The 14230-nt window shown below is 38.1% G+C and overlaps 1 protein-coding gene across 1 annotated transcript in view; it reads right to left on the bottom strand.

The window, feature by feature from the left end:
* Positions 1 to 709: 709 nt before the first annotated feature.
* TMEM55A (transmembrane protein 55A) overlaps positions 710 to 14230 on the bottom strand; it is a 23373-nt gene continuing 9852 nt past the window's right edge. Inside the window, exons 6-8 of the mRNA XM_009324454.1 lie at positions 11968 to 12020; positions 3435 to 3525; positions 710 to 2287 (exon numbers count right to left, since the gene is read on the bottom strand). Of these exons, the coding sequence (XP_009322729.1) occupies positions 2144 to 2287; positions 3435 to 3525; positions 11968 to 12020 (288 nt within the window). The 3' untranslated portion in view covers positions 710 to 2143. The remainder of the gene's footprint in view (positions 2288 to 3434; positions 3526 to 11967; positions 12021 to 14230) is intronic.

Raw genomic sequence — 14230 nt, 5'->3', positions numbered from 1 at the left:
TACATTTTATAGAAATAACTACAATGTTTCACTTTGCAAAAGGAAACAATAGCAAATCATGCTATTACCCCAATCCAGACAAAAATAAACTACTTTATCCATGTATCTTCCCTTCTGCTCAAAAAGGTTGAGAAGAAAAAGGAGAAACACAAGATAGGAAATACAGTACAGCTTAACACGGGGAAAAAGTACAAATTCCTTTGATTCATTAATATAACACTATACCCAGGCTCCCCACCCACCTCACCCCCCGTCCTCACTGAAGTTACAGAAGCAGTGGCTGATTTTCTGTACAGCCCCAGCCTACTTTATTTCAGGATGTGGAGGGCAGGCAGTATTTTGAAATACAAAACAACTGGAAAGAGTATTTGAAGGTTTAAGATGCAAACAAGCACAGCAAATCCCAACAGTGAAGGTATGTAAATAGCATTAGGAAAAGAAGAAAGTATATTACCATATTCCCTCAATAAGCCATTGACTAAATACGACATAATCCCAACAGTGGTCTCATCCCTTATTTACTTCCTCATTCTTCCCAAAATATCAAGAAAACAGCAATTTGTTCTTGCTCTCTTATATTCCTGAGGCTGCCATTTGGCGAAAATGCGGAGCCCACCCCTGCTGCACACCACCTTTGTTGTTCCTGTATCATACTAGGAAATTCTTCCACTCGTGTATTTTTATTTATATATAAACAACAAAATATATTGTTTGAATAATAATCTTTATTTCTTTATTAGTTTATTTGTAAAAGGTACATTGTAATCCTGAGCTACTGCTTTTATACATTTAGCATCATACAAAGACAGATCATTTACAGTTTGATCATTTACATTTATTGTGCTCCAAAATCCTTATCTGAATATCATTTTGTCCTAGCAGGAAGATAGATAATTTAAATTACATGTATCCCTGAAACATCCACATTAATTTACCCATCCGACCCCATTATCTAAATTACTACAGTCGTCTAAATCACTCAGGACATTCCTTCAGAATTTAGCAAAAACTTGTTTAAAACTATAAAGATGGGCAGTGTGAGAACTGGTCCCTTAATCCTTTGTGAATACATCATTAGAAAAAGCTTTCTGTTTCCGTATTCTCTTGGCAAGTCAGTGCTAAATTGACTAGATGTACTTTGATGGAATGGTCCAAGTAGTAGTTTACTCATTTTCTTATTACAGCAGTTAACGTGAATTTACAGTGTCTCCCTTTGCAGTGACCAGTGCATAACTCTCCCAAACAGGGAAAATCTGACATGATCAGAGGAAAGTAAGAGGCAACCCATCACCATCTTATTGTCACCTACGTGACACTGAAGTATTACGAAACAAGTCATATGAAATGCTTCCCTTAGACCCTGTAAAGGAACTTGTACGAATAACCAGAGTTAAGTTCCATAATCCGAGCATGGCTTTTAGGATTTGCCAGTTAAAAAAAAACCAAAACCAAACACCTAAGTCCCAGGATCCTTGAGAAGAAAGCATTTATCCCAACTGAAATCCAATCCTGGATAAATGGAAATTTCATTGGACTACCAAAATAGCATCTCTCTACCTGAAAAATCTCAAAGCGTACAGTGTTTACAAATGTCTCTCTAGCAACAGTGCCAGTCTTTTAAAGTACCCCCATAACTTTCATTTCCTGAATAAGGTCACTATGATCTTAGGCAAAAGATACAGTAAGCAGTTCAAGCAAAATGCTTATTGCTTAGGTTGTAAAGCAAGCCACTTTAATATGATTTTAGTTAAAATGTTAAGTACAAATGTGAAGCTACTGTAGAAACACTTATAAACACTCTTGCTTTTGAATTCTTACTGATCATCTAGAAAAAATGGCTGATGGATTTTAACATAACAAAGGAAATGTAAAACTTAATACTGCCTGTTGAAACAAAATTCAACACCTATAAAGACAGAGTTATGAACATGTAAACACAGCTTTAGTGTTCAGAGCTAGGGAATCTAGCAGCAAAACAAACTATTTGCATATTATGTAGTGCAATGAACATTTGTTCTTAGAGACCCCCAGTCTTAAAACTACTTTGAACAGAATGGAATCCTTACAGGAAAGGTTTTAAAAGTGTCCAAGATGTAATATCCAGAATTACTAGATGTTCATCAGCTATAATCTAACCATTTCTCTACGCAAAACTGTGCTCTGGATAACTGACTTTAATGGCTCCCCAGTAGCAGGCTCGAATGAGGCAGATTAAACCTAAGAGATAAGCAATAGCCCAAGAAACATATGTTGCGTGAAATCGCCTGGCAAAATCTTGTGTACCAACCTAAAAAAGAGAAAACAAAAGTGTCAAAAATACAGCACTACCTGCTTTTCAGGGAAGAGCAAGTTATATTAAGGAGAAGCATTTTGGCACCTTTTTCACTCTGACAAAGATAAATCAGATATTTTATTAGCTTAATTTTACACAATCATAGGATAATTGAGCTTGGAAGGGACACCAGGAGGTCTCTAGTGCCAACTTCCTGATCAAAGCAGGGTCGACTCTAAGGTCAGACCAGGTTGCTCAGGGTTTTAACCCAGCTGGGTCCCAAAAAACTCCAAGGATGGAGGCTAAACAAGCCTCTGGGCACACCTCACAGTGAAACGTTTTCGGCCAATATAACCTCAGTAAGGTTGTTCAAATAAAAAAAATCTGTCACTATTTTTATTTCTGGCTGTCACTGTTTTTACTAGGGAAATTGGAAAATCCTTCATAACTCATTTAAGCTCACACATAAAAAATTATTCAGGTTATAACACAAGGTAGAGGTATAATGAGAATCACACATATGAATTCAACCGCAGGTATTTCCTCATATGTATTTTTCTGGGACTGACGGGCAGAAAGTTGGCTCTAGTAACCAGTACCAGATACTTCAGAGCCAAGCAAACCAGATAGTTTTCCAAGTAATAGAGTAACAACAATGTGAGTCTTTTAATTTGTAAATAGCTTATTATCTGGTTTTACTCCTTATAGCTTGTACAAATTATAAAGGCATATACATGTTTCTAACTTTTGGAATCCCATTCCCCTGCACTGCAGTAGAACTTACATTCCTGGCTCTACAGCAATATGTATTTCTGGAAACCTGGAAGTTTTGAGAGCCCTAGCAAGAGCAAGATGTTCCAGTATTTCTACAGTGAAGTAAAACCATTTTTCATAAAATTGAAGTTTTTAGAGAGATGAAGAGTCAAATCAGGAAGAAGAGACTCTCAAAGCACCAGAACTTTTTTTTTTTAAGGAACTTTCACTTTTCTGGCTAACTCAGATGATTAAGTCCATGGTTTTAATAGAGATGACAAAAACCACACAAACTTAGGAGGTTTTACTCAAATGCTGGGGAAAGAAGAGCTGGTCAACCAAGGGAGCTCCTTTGTACACACACACCCCCCTGCACACAGTTGCAAGTATATCATAGTTGATCACTCACAGTTAATCCAACTCCAATGAAGATGCATATCATTCCAATTGTAATATATGCACAGCAGCGTCTTCGTGGCAGTGCACTTCCAACAGAAGAACTGTTAGAAAAGAAATGGTATTTTAAATTAAAAAAAAAGACCAAACAAAAAACCCTCCATAAATAGTAACTGTTCAGTCTAAATGGGGGCAGGGGAAGAGAATGGCAATACACATACACCATCTTAAGTTTAAACAGTTGTAGGCAAAGTCTACAATTATACCAAGCAGTAAAAGACAGAGTCCACGTTTGTTTATTGGTGAAGATTATCTAGTATCTAAAAATCTAGATGCTTACAACAAAGAGAGTGGTGCCACACTTACAGTTCGAGTGTGTCTACCTCCTATATCCACAGTGCACCCAGATAATTATCTTGAATAGCCTTTGGATTGCAAAACCCAAGCTTGCTTTGCAGCTTCCACATAGGTGCTAAGACACCCTTTAGACTTTTAATACATCAATACATGGCTTTAATACATTCGCTGCATCTAAGTAACTGGAAATCAGTTCTACCACCCCTAAATGTCATTAACAATAACAACCTGCACGATCTATTTCCTGGAATAGTTCACTCAATACTGTTGAGCAGTTAAACTCTGCCCCATTTCTTGAAGATAAAAACCCAAACCTTTTTAGTCAAACATGAAAATTTTTTTGTGTTCAACATTTCCAGTGACTGAAATTCTTTAGACGCGTTTAAGTCAGTTTTAGTAACTTCAAAAACATGACAAGTTCTTTGTACTTTCCGATTTTCTTTTAAGAGTTCTATCGCAAGTTACATGAGCTGCACAAATGACTACTGACAACCAAGGTAAATAAGTCCCTTGGAAGTTCTGTCACTCATCATCTAGACTACAAACTCCACGACAGACAGCTTTGTCTCTACCTGCTGTGTTAAGCTAACTATTACAGTGCTTCAGTCAAATGGAATATGAATTGCAATTAAAACATTACATTCTTTACTACAGGTTAGAAAAATTATTGCAGAAGCTCAGCGTTGTTTAGCAAATACATCTTGAGTCACATACTTGCAATCACATAGAGCTATACTAATGAAGAAAATAGGAACATGATTTAATTCCATTGAAACACAGTGAACATGTAGGTCAATTGAAAGGACTAGAGAGGCAGAGGTGCTTTCATAAAACATGTACCATCTATCGTAGAGGTAGTTTTGAAGCATCCTGAAGCATGCTATCTAGCTAAGTACTTCATCCCATCCTGGGAGATCAACACGCCTTTGGAAATACTGGGTTGCTTGTACGCTGTGTTCAAAGATGCAAGGGCAAGTAATTTCATCTCATGAGAGTTCAACATATTCAAGATAAACATATACCAGAAGAAAGCACTGCTGAACTATTGAAGTAGTACCTCTGTCATACGAATGACCAAATTTCTGGCTCCAGTTAATTAACCACATAGTAAGGCCTCATATGCTTAGGATGTGACTAGAATTTTTTAAGCATTCATCTTAGAAAGCCTTCAAATAAATTGGTTTAAGCAGCTTTACTCCAATATTACTTCTTTACAAGGAATTTCTAAAATGCTCCAAGAAAAAAAAAACAACCCAAAACCACAGTCCTCAAGCTAACATGCACACGCTGAGCTTCATCTTGCAAGGCAAGGGTTGAACACAGTGACCACTCATAAGCCATCTGTTATACACTTTCAGGAAAGTCCCAAAACCGTTCTGCTCATTAATTTCCGAGGGGAAATTACTTCTTATCAAAAGCCTCACCACATACATTTGGGATGGGATTTGGGGGGTGGGCTGTGATTAGGGTGGGAGAATTCCCAATTGGGGAAATAATGGTATCTTACGACCCCCTCACGCATGTGCACACCCACACACACTCCCCAAAAGCCACCCTAAATAGTTTTACAGCCGTTCCAGAAGAGGAATATGTTGTCTGATTCTAAGTTACATGAGGAAAAAAAACCAAACAAAACAGAAGTTTTATAAAAGGGGACAGGGAGGGGATGTCTCCAAAAGCTGAACTGATGAGCACTGAGCTTGCCAAACTGACCTTAGGTTCTCTCATTAGCAGGATTTCCTGGCTATGTACTCAGAAAGTTAATTCTATTACAGAGCTGGATACCTTAAGATAAGCGGGTAGAAATGTCATGTTCAATACACCTAAAACACACATGATATTTACTGCACTGTGTATTTCACACGGAGACAAAGTTAGTTTTCGGAAAGAGACCTTCACTTTCAGAGCTGTCTGACTTACGATCTTGTTTTTGTAATCATAATATTGCAGGTGCCATGTGTATTTTGCATCCATATTTCTCTCAAGCTCTGTCCCCTCCTATCCAGTAAGAAAGGCCAGGGGAGAAACCATCACCTCAAATACCACAAAAAGGAAATGTAAGAATGCTTAATTTTAACTGCCTTTTGCTTTCCACAGAAAGCAAAGTTGAAATATATAAATACAAGTTTCTACGGTCACATAACAGACCTGGGAATATTTAGCAATCCCAATAAATCATCATTTATTTAGAATAGAATAGACTATTTCAGTTTGAAGGGACCTACCATAATGATCTAGTCCAACTGCCTGGCCAATTCAGGGCTGACCAAAAGTTAAAGTATGTTGTTAAGGGCATTGTCCAAATGCCTCTTAAACACTGACAGGCTTGGGGCATCGACCACCTCTCCAGGAAGCCTGTTCCAGTGTTTGACCACCCTCTCGGTAAAGAAATGCTTCCTAATGGCCAGTCTAAACCTCCCCTATTTTTCATCTCCCAACAGTGATATTAGCCACTAGGCCTCTCTAAATAGTGAGGTTTCCCTCCACCCACCCCAAATTACACATTAAAGACCCAAATTAACCTTGAATAAAGAAAAGTGAAACCTACCCCAAAACCTATCAACTGCAGCAACTTTGACAGGCACATTCAGAAATATTAGAACTGGGTCAAAGAACATTTTTAAATTGCAGAAGCAGCTGATTCCATTGTGGGACTAATGAGGGTGAACTCACTACAAAGCTATCCAGAAGGCAGCAGTTCTTTCTTTCTGAGCTGCTGCTAAGGAAGCCAAGGCACCTGCCAGACCTTTGGACAGCAGCAGCAGATATAAAAGACACCAAAGCCAATTTAGCATCAGGTAGTAATTAGAAGAGGGGAAAACCGCCACAAGGGACAGAGGCAATTAAAGTAGCACAGGAAATCTTAAAGGCACAGGAACAAGCCGTCCCCATCTGCTGAAAGACAAGCCAGCAGGGAAGACAACCAGCCTGGCTGAACGGAGAGCTTTGGCTGGAACTCAGGAAAAAAAAAAGGAGAGTTTATGACCTTTGGAAGAAGGGGCAGGCAACTGAGGAGGACTACAAGGATGTCGTGAGGTTATGCAGGGAGAAAATTAGAAGGGCCAAAGCCCAACTAGAATTTAATCTGGCTACTGCCATAAAAGACAATAAAAATTGTTTCTCTAAATACATTAGCAACAAAAGGAGGGCTAAGGAGGATTTCCATCCTTTATTGGATGCAGGGGGAAACATAGTGACAAAGGATGAGGGAAAAGCTGAGGTACTTAATGCCTTCTTTGCCTCAGTCTTTAAGAGTAAGACCAGTTGTTCTCAGGGTACCCAGCCTCCTGGGCTGGAAGACAGGGACAGGGAGCAGAATGAAGCCCCGATAATCCAAGGGGAAATGGTTAGCGACCTGCTGCTTTTTTCTGTCTCGTATTGTATTGCATGGTTTGGCAGTTCCTTGAGTAAAAATTTTTTCTTTGAAAGTCCTGGGACAGGGACTTGAAAGACAGCAGTACGGAACTTCTGCTTGAGGGGCTGCCAACCCTGCAAAACCACAAGTTTTCTCCAACTTACCAGGCTTTGAAGATTTACAGCCCAGACGTGGTCAGTGAAGATTCAGGCTTTTAAACTGCTAACTGCCTCATTTTGATATGTACCTATACACTGAATGTACCTTCCCTGGGTATTCACAAACTCAGAGCTCAGCAGGCACATCCCTGCAAACGCAAAGCTTGAGCCTGCTAAGGTACCAGTGATGCAAGCAAGGAACATTTTTTTCCCCTACTCTAAAGAAGTCACCCGCTAGGTCACCCAAGCATGGAGGAAGAATTTGCTCAACATGAACGCACAAAGAACAAACTTGAACCTGCACAGTGAGCAGAGCTGACCGAGACAAGCAGACCGAGGAACAAAGAAAGAAATAGGTTGGGAAAATGAGACAGGAGAGAGGAGGCTGAAGAACAAGTCCTCAGTGCTGATCAGAGTCCTGATGATGGAAATTTCACATCTGGCCATTTGTCATTTTACTTCTCATTGAAGATAAAAAACTGTACATGTTTTCTGCTAGTCAATCTATGTAGATGGTCTACATGCAGTGGATTAAAGCTTCCTAGTAAAAAGAGACACACCTCAGGAACAGCAAATTTTCATTATATTACTGTGGATTATTATACACTGGGAGGTAAAGTACAGTAAACATTTGATTTCTTGACTTTCTGCCTTAGAATCTGCCTTAGAAATAATTTTTTGTTTTAGATGGGCAATTAAAATGTCTTCTTATCCCTAACAGTTTAACAGATTTATACTGAGAGAAAATTAAATTATCAAGGTTTGACCATGCATGGTTCAAGACATTATTATGCGATTAGAATGGGCAGAACACGAATTATAGCATATCAATAATTTTCTTGCTACTAACTAATTCTGACCAGTACTAGTAAACAGTAACAGTGGACTTACAATAAAAGTCAAGCCATACTTCAAAAGGATGAGAGGAAACGGCCTCAATTTGCTCCAGGGGAGGTTTAGATGGGGTATTAGGAAAAATTTCTTCACAGAAAGGGTTGTCAAGCATTGGAACAGGCTGCTCAGGGAAGTGGTGGAGTCACCATCCCTGGAGTTATTTAAAAGATGTGTAGATGTGATGCTTAGGGACATGGTTTAGTAGTAGACTTGGCAGTGCTAGGTTAACGGTTGGACTCGATGATCTTAAAGGTCTTTTCCAACCTAAATGATTGATTCTATGATTATATGAATGCAGGAACTCTTGTACTCTCAAACATGCTTTTAGAAGGGGTTTGAAAGGGAAGATCAAAATGCCAGTATTTTGAAGGTGAATAGCACTGCTGAAACTAGCCTCTGCAGTGGTGATGAGGTTCTTTCCAACCTAAATGATTGATTCTATGATTATATGAATGCAGGAACTCTTGTACTCTCAAACATGCTTTTAGAAGGGGTTTGAAAGGGAAGATCAAAATGCCAGTATTTTGAAGGTGAATAGCACTGCTGAAACTAGCCTCTGCAGTGGTGATGAGGTTCCAACATCTTTCTCTTTCCTAAAGGTCCTGCAGACTTTATGGGGCAGAAGTGTTATAAATTCATTAGGGTTCATCATTTTCTCAGATCTTAAAAATAAGTAGGTCTAAAGGAAAAAAAAATAGAGAGATTTGGCATTCTGAAATAAAAACTTGTATCATTCAGTGCTCTTTCTAGTAACTGAATTCATGATCCTGAGGTTTCTAGATGATTTAATATACAGCTTGGGAAAGAGAACAGCAGAAAAAAAAAACCAGTTCCTGCTTCTTCTCCATCATTAAATGAGAAAAATACCAGAAGCCTTCCTTAAACCTCTCACTCTTTTGGGAAGCAAGCTGATAAACATCTGGTATTTTGTATTTTGAAACACAAAAGAACACTAAAACAGTAAAAAGAAACAGTTTCTCCCCCATTCCCAGGTGTCATCCTCTACAGTATAAAATAAAATGATATTGCAACAATTTCCTCATTAGCTACATTTGTTGTCCCAGTGCAGTTGATAATGTGCAACTAAGGGCCTATGTCTGGCAGAACCACTATGCATCAGTAGGTCTTCTGCAAGCACCTTACCTATACTGGCATGACCAGTTTTGTAGTCCATTTCCAAAGAGATTTGGTCATTTACCAAATAAGTGATTTTATTCTCTGCATCAAAACTAATTTCCTATATTTCCCAAGTTATTCTGCAAAAAAAAAAATTACTCTCAGGGGAGGGGAACACAGGACGATGACACAGACAAAAACAAGTATGTCACAAAATACTAAGTTTGTGACCACAATGGTAGCAGGTAGATGAGATTAAAAACAAACAAGAAACCCAAGATCCTGTTTCTCCCAACATCCAGATATGAAAGATTCCTTTGTTTACGTACTCTGAGGCACAATTGCTTTATTTTCACTGAACACTGTTTCCTTATTGACCTTTTTGTGTAGTAATTCCTAACTTCTCCTGCAGTTTTACAAGGCATACTTAGCATTAAGATCTAGTCTCCATCAACTAAATAGGTGGTCACAAGCCTGCTATTTCCAGAGATTCACTGCACTTTTAAAAATGCTTGAAACAAAATCATGAAAATTATTTGAGAATCTAGAAGTCTCAGCAGATGTCTTCTTGAAAAACCTACTGTTGCAGTGATTCAAGGTGCCTTTTGTCTCAGTCTACACTATCCTTTTTTCAGTGACAATCATCAACTGAGTCAACAGAATGAATGAATAGTTTTGCATTTGACTAGTCAGCTACTAATGAAAGAAGTTTTGCATTAATAAGCTGAAATAAATAACCCCACATTCCCTTCTGACTACTTGGTTACAGGTACCACAACCTCTGACAAAGGGCTCACACAAAGCAGCAGGTCACTGCAGGTATTTATTCCACCATCACCACTCAAAGCTCTGCCTCATCTATGCTGCACCCTAAATCCATGCGTTACAAATGTTTATGCTGCTGGAAGTGCAGAACTCCTGACAATCGCACCTCAAATGCAGGAAGACACCAAGCAACTCATTCAAAGCTAAACTGCAATATTCCATAGCTTGCATCCTCAGCCCAAGGACATCCTCAGCCCAAGAAATGCCTATTTGTTAAAATTTGTTTTGTATTCTGCAACGCAGTTGCCATGCAAGCTGTAATTTTCACAAATTGCACTGCAGAGATTCTCCGGTTTTATTACATACGTATAGCATGCTTTGCACTTTATAGACAAAAATACTAAGAAATCCTTAGACTCCAGCTGGATTTTAAAACACAAGCAACACAAATCAACAGAAGACAGACCAAAAGATCACATGGTATGACTTCTGGACTGTTGCTTGGAGTGTTGGGGGGTTTTTTTGTTATTGCTGGGGCTGTTTTTTGTTTGTTTTTGTTTTGGTGTTTTGTTTTGGGTTTTTTTTAAGGTTAAACAAAAAGTAATTTTGTACCTAAAGAGAGCCAAGAAAAAAGACGAGGTCAGCTATCAAGTGTGACATGATAAAATATAAAACATAATTGCAATTAATTGAAAAACAAACCAACCAAACCGCAAAACACCAGCCCCTCCCCCCAGGATTGAAAAGACTGAATGCAATTATAGTCAGTAAAAAAACCAAACCCTGTAAAGCAACATCTCATCAAGACCGTGAGTTTATTTGACCTAAACAAACTAGAACATACCCACTACTCCACACCTGATCGGTTACAATCCTGAGGTTTAACGTACCACTAGACTGACTTCTCTATCAAATACTCCAGTAAAATATTTCAATAACTGTTGAAGGCCAGGCCATGCCAACCTCTACAGTACATTTACCCTAAACCTTCTGCTTCCTAAGGGACCTGCTAGTTTTCCTGCAACATGCAACACAGCTGTGGTTCTCCACTCCTAGTGGAAAACACATTTGCTCCTTTAACTGGAAGTCACGCTTGCCTATCAAAGGCAGGCAAATATTTAAATAAGTCACAGCAGGACAAGAAAGTCTCTGAAGTAGTATTTTTAAGTCTTATTTCACACCCTGCAGCTGAGAATCCATACAAATTTAAAGTATCTCTGTAGTGTAGCTTTTAACAACACTTCAAACTAAGTATTCCCCACCTCAGATAAGAAAGGCCAAACAAATACTCAAAAAAAAAAAGAGCCCCCAACAAAACCCCAAACATAAAAAACTTACAGCTCCTGTATTCTAATTTTTCTCCTTCTTATTGAAGTAATAGCAAATGAGTAGACAAGTTATTCCACAGTAATTCATAAACATTAAACAAGCTAACGCATTAAGATGCTTAACACAAGTTAGTTGTTGCGTTTATTAAATCAGTAAAACCTCTTTCAAATTAAGACAAGATTATTCCCTTTCCTCCTTTTACAATAAGGCAATTTAAGTTCTACATTTAAACATGACATCTGATTAACTGCATTAAGTGGTAAAATTTCAAGGACGTAAGTTGTTAATTTTAGCAACCCATTCCTGTCTATTGTTAGCAGCTTATTTTTGCCTCTAGCAATTCAATTAGAGCATTTTAATAAATGCAGGTTGGATTTGTCAAAATTACTGATTTGTGCACAAAGAGCAAAGAATTCACATGCACGTAACATGTACTTTAGCCTTGAAATTCAGATGAGCACGGCAAAATAATCAGCACGGCAGACACATTTTACTCCAAAGACTTTTATGGAAGAAACACCGGCAACTTACTTCACAGTTAATTTACATAACCTTGCTTTCAGAGAACTTACATTTTTTTGCAGTGTGGGCATTTTGCTAGTGTGTTAAACCTCAGTTCCATCCACTGTAAAAAGAAAAAATAAAAAGGTTCAAAAACTGGCCTGAGAAAATGTTTGTTGTACTTCATGCTAAACGTCACTGTGAAAACATTTTGCTTCTCAGGCTTTCTTTGACTTGTTTCTTGCTTTCTTCCGTAAATGGGATGCCCTTTTGTCAGTGGCAACATAGGACTGGGATTTCCATGTGAACATTTCCCATGACTTGCCTTAGTATTACAAGATTCGCTTGACGTAATGTGGTTTCATCCACAGGCACAGTATGGGCAACATGATAACATTACTACAGTTTTTTCTGTTACTTTCATGACTATGAATATACCCTGAACAAAATAAATGTGTTTTCTTTGGCACAATTACAGATAGATGCATTTTCCCATCTTTCCCCAACCCTTGCATCATTTGTGAAAACTAAGTTAAGTATGCACAGAAAGATTAGCTAAAGAATATTTTAGAAAGTAGATGTCTTTATAAGTTTCGTATCAATAAAATAGAGAACACTATTGACTACTTACACTACATTTTAAAAAGGTGATATATAAAACCACACATGGTGTGGTCATAACCTTCCATGCACAGACTAAAACCTGTCTGGGAAACAGCCTTAGTGAAGGTAATGCCTAGAATTACCTCAACCAGAGGATACGCAGTCGTATACTCATTTAAAAACAGTAGTTTTTGTTAAATTTCATTCTGTGATAATACAAGTATTAAACAAGCATTTTAAGCATGTTTGCCTTGAACAAGGGGATAAGATTATTGTTCTTCGCTCTGTAAGCGGTTATACTGTAATTGCAGCTCTCTTCTGCTGCCTTTCTCAACTGGAGGTAGTTAGTACAGTTTCCTGGTTAAATATAATTCTCTCTCCCCTCCCCTCCCCTCTTAATTTATGCAAAAGTCACACTGCAAGTTACTAGCAGGGGAAGAAGCTACAGCACAGACCACCAATGCCTCCATTCAGATCCTCCTTATCTCTGTGAGAAATCAGAAGTCGGTCTACTGAAGTGAATAGTGTAGTTATAACTGCTACAAACACAAACCAAAGTCAGAGCCCCTCCTTGTATGGAAAACAGGACCTACCTACAGCACAGCACCATTTAAACACTGAGAAGAAATTTATGATTTTATCTGCAAAGAAAGAGGATGTGACTTGTAATGCCTTGCCAGTATGAGCAGGTTTTGCTGTGGGCAAGACTCTGATCTGTAGTATTTAGAGTGCATTTTCGCACTTCTTGAAGGTCTCCCTCAGTTTTATTTACTTCTAATGGGGCTAATTCTCCACTAAGAAGAAATCCATCATTTTTTTCCTGGTTCTGAAGTATCCAATTACAATACCAGTTACATAGTTGTTCTTTAAAATTTATTTGTTTACAAAGACTTGGCCAAACTGATTTAGCATAGTTGTATTTTATCCCTTAATAAAATGAAAGTTGCTGTAATACTCTCCACCTGAGCAATGCATTTTAGGAACATTAATTCTACTTCCACATTGCTGCCAGAGGAGCAAGTTAGCTATTTGCCTGCAACCCTGTCAAAAACTACTCAGTTTCACTTAGTTCTACACAGCAAAAGTGGGATAAGGTGCGGTTGTCAGTACCAGGCCTCTTCAGAGCTGTTTTTTCAGCTTTTTAAACTGCAATTCCAGAAACAGAAGCAAATCTAAATCCAGGACTTACATTTTATATATTTGTAATTCAACTTCACTTCTGTACACTAGTTTTATTCCAGGGTAGGCAACTCCATTTCCAAAGTTACTCACATTAATGATCTTTCTAGGGTTTAATTTTAAGATTTCTTATTATTAGCCATAATTATTAACGGATACAAATTCAAATGCACTTGGGCTCCAAATATTCATGGAAAAAACAGAGGCATTGATAATCTGTTTTCACTAAGAGTTACCTGGAAGTAAGAGAAGCACTAACTGTTACGATGCCTTCTGCACACATCGGAAATATTTGCAGTGATCTTTCTAGGGTTTAATTTTAAGATTTCTTATTATTAGCCATAATTATTAACGGATACAAATTCAAATGCACTTGGGCTCCAAATATTCATGGAAAAAACAGAGGCATTGATAATCTGTTTTCACTAAGAGTTACCTGGAAGTAAGAGAAGCACTAACTGTTACGATGCCTTCTGCACACATCGGAAATATTTGCAGAAAAAAAAGCCTCAGCCCAAGTCCAGAAGCTCTCAAAAAAGCCCAGACCAGATC

This window comes from Pygoscelis adeliae, unplaced genomic scaffold (assembly GCF_000699105.1).
Source record: "Pygoscelis adeliae isolate BGI_AS28 unplaced genomic scaffold, ASM69910v1 Scaffold145, whole genome shotgun sequence".
NCBI lineage: Eukaryota > Metazoa > Chordata > Aves > Sphenisciformes > Spheniscidae > Pygoscelis > Pygoscelis adeliae.
The sequence above is the reverse complement of the archived record's forward strand: the minus strand, read 5'-3'. Positions and strand labels throughout refer to the sequence as shown.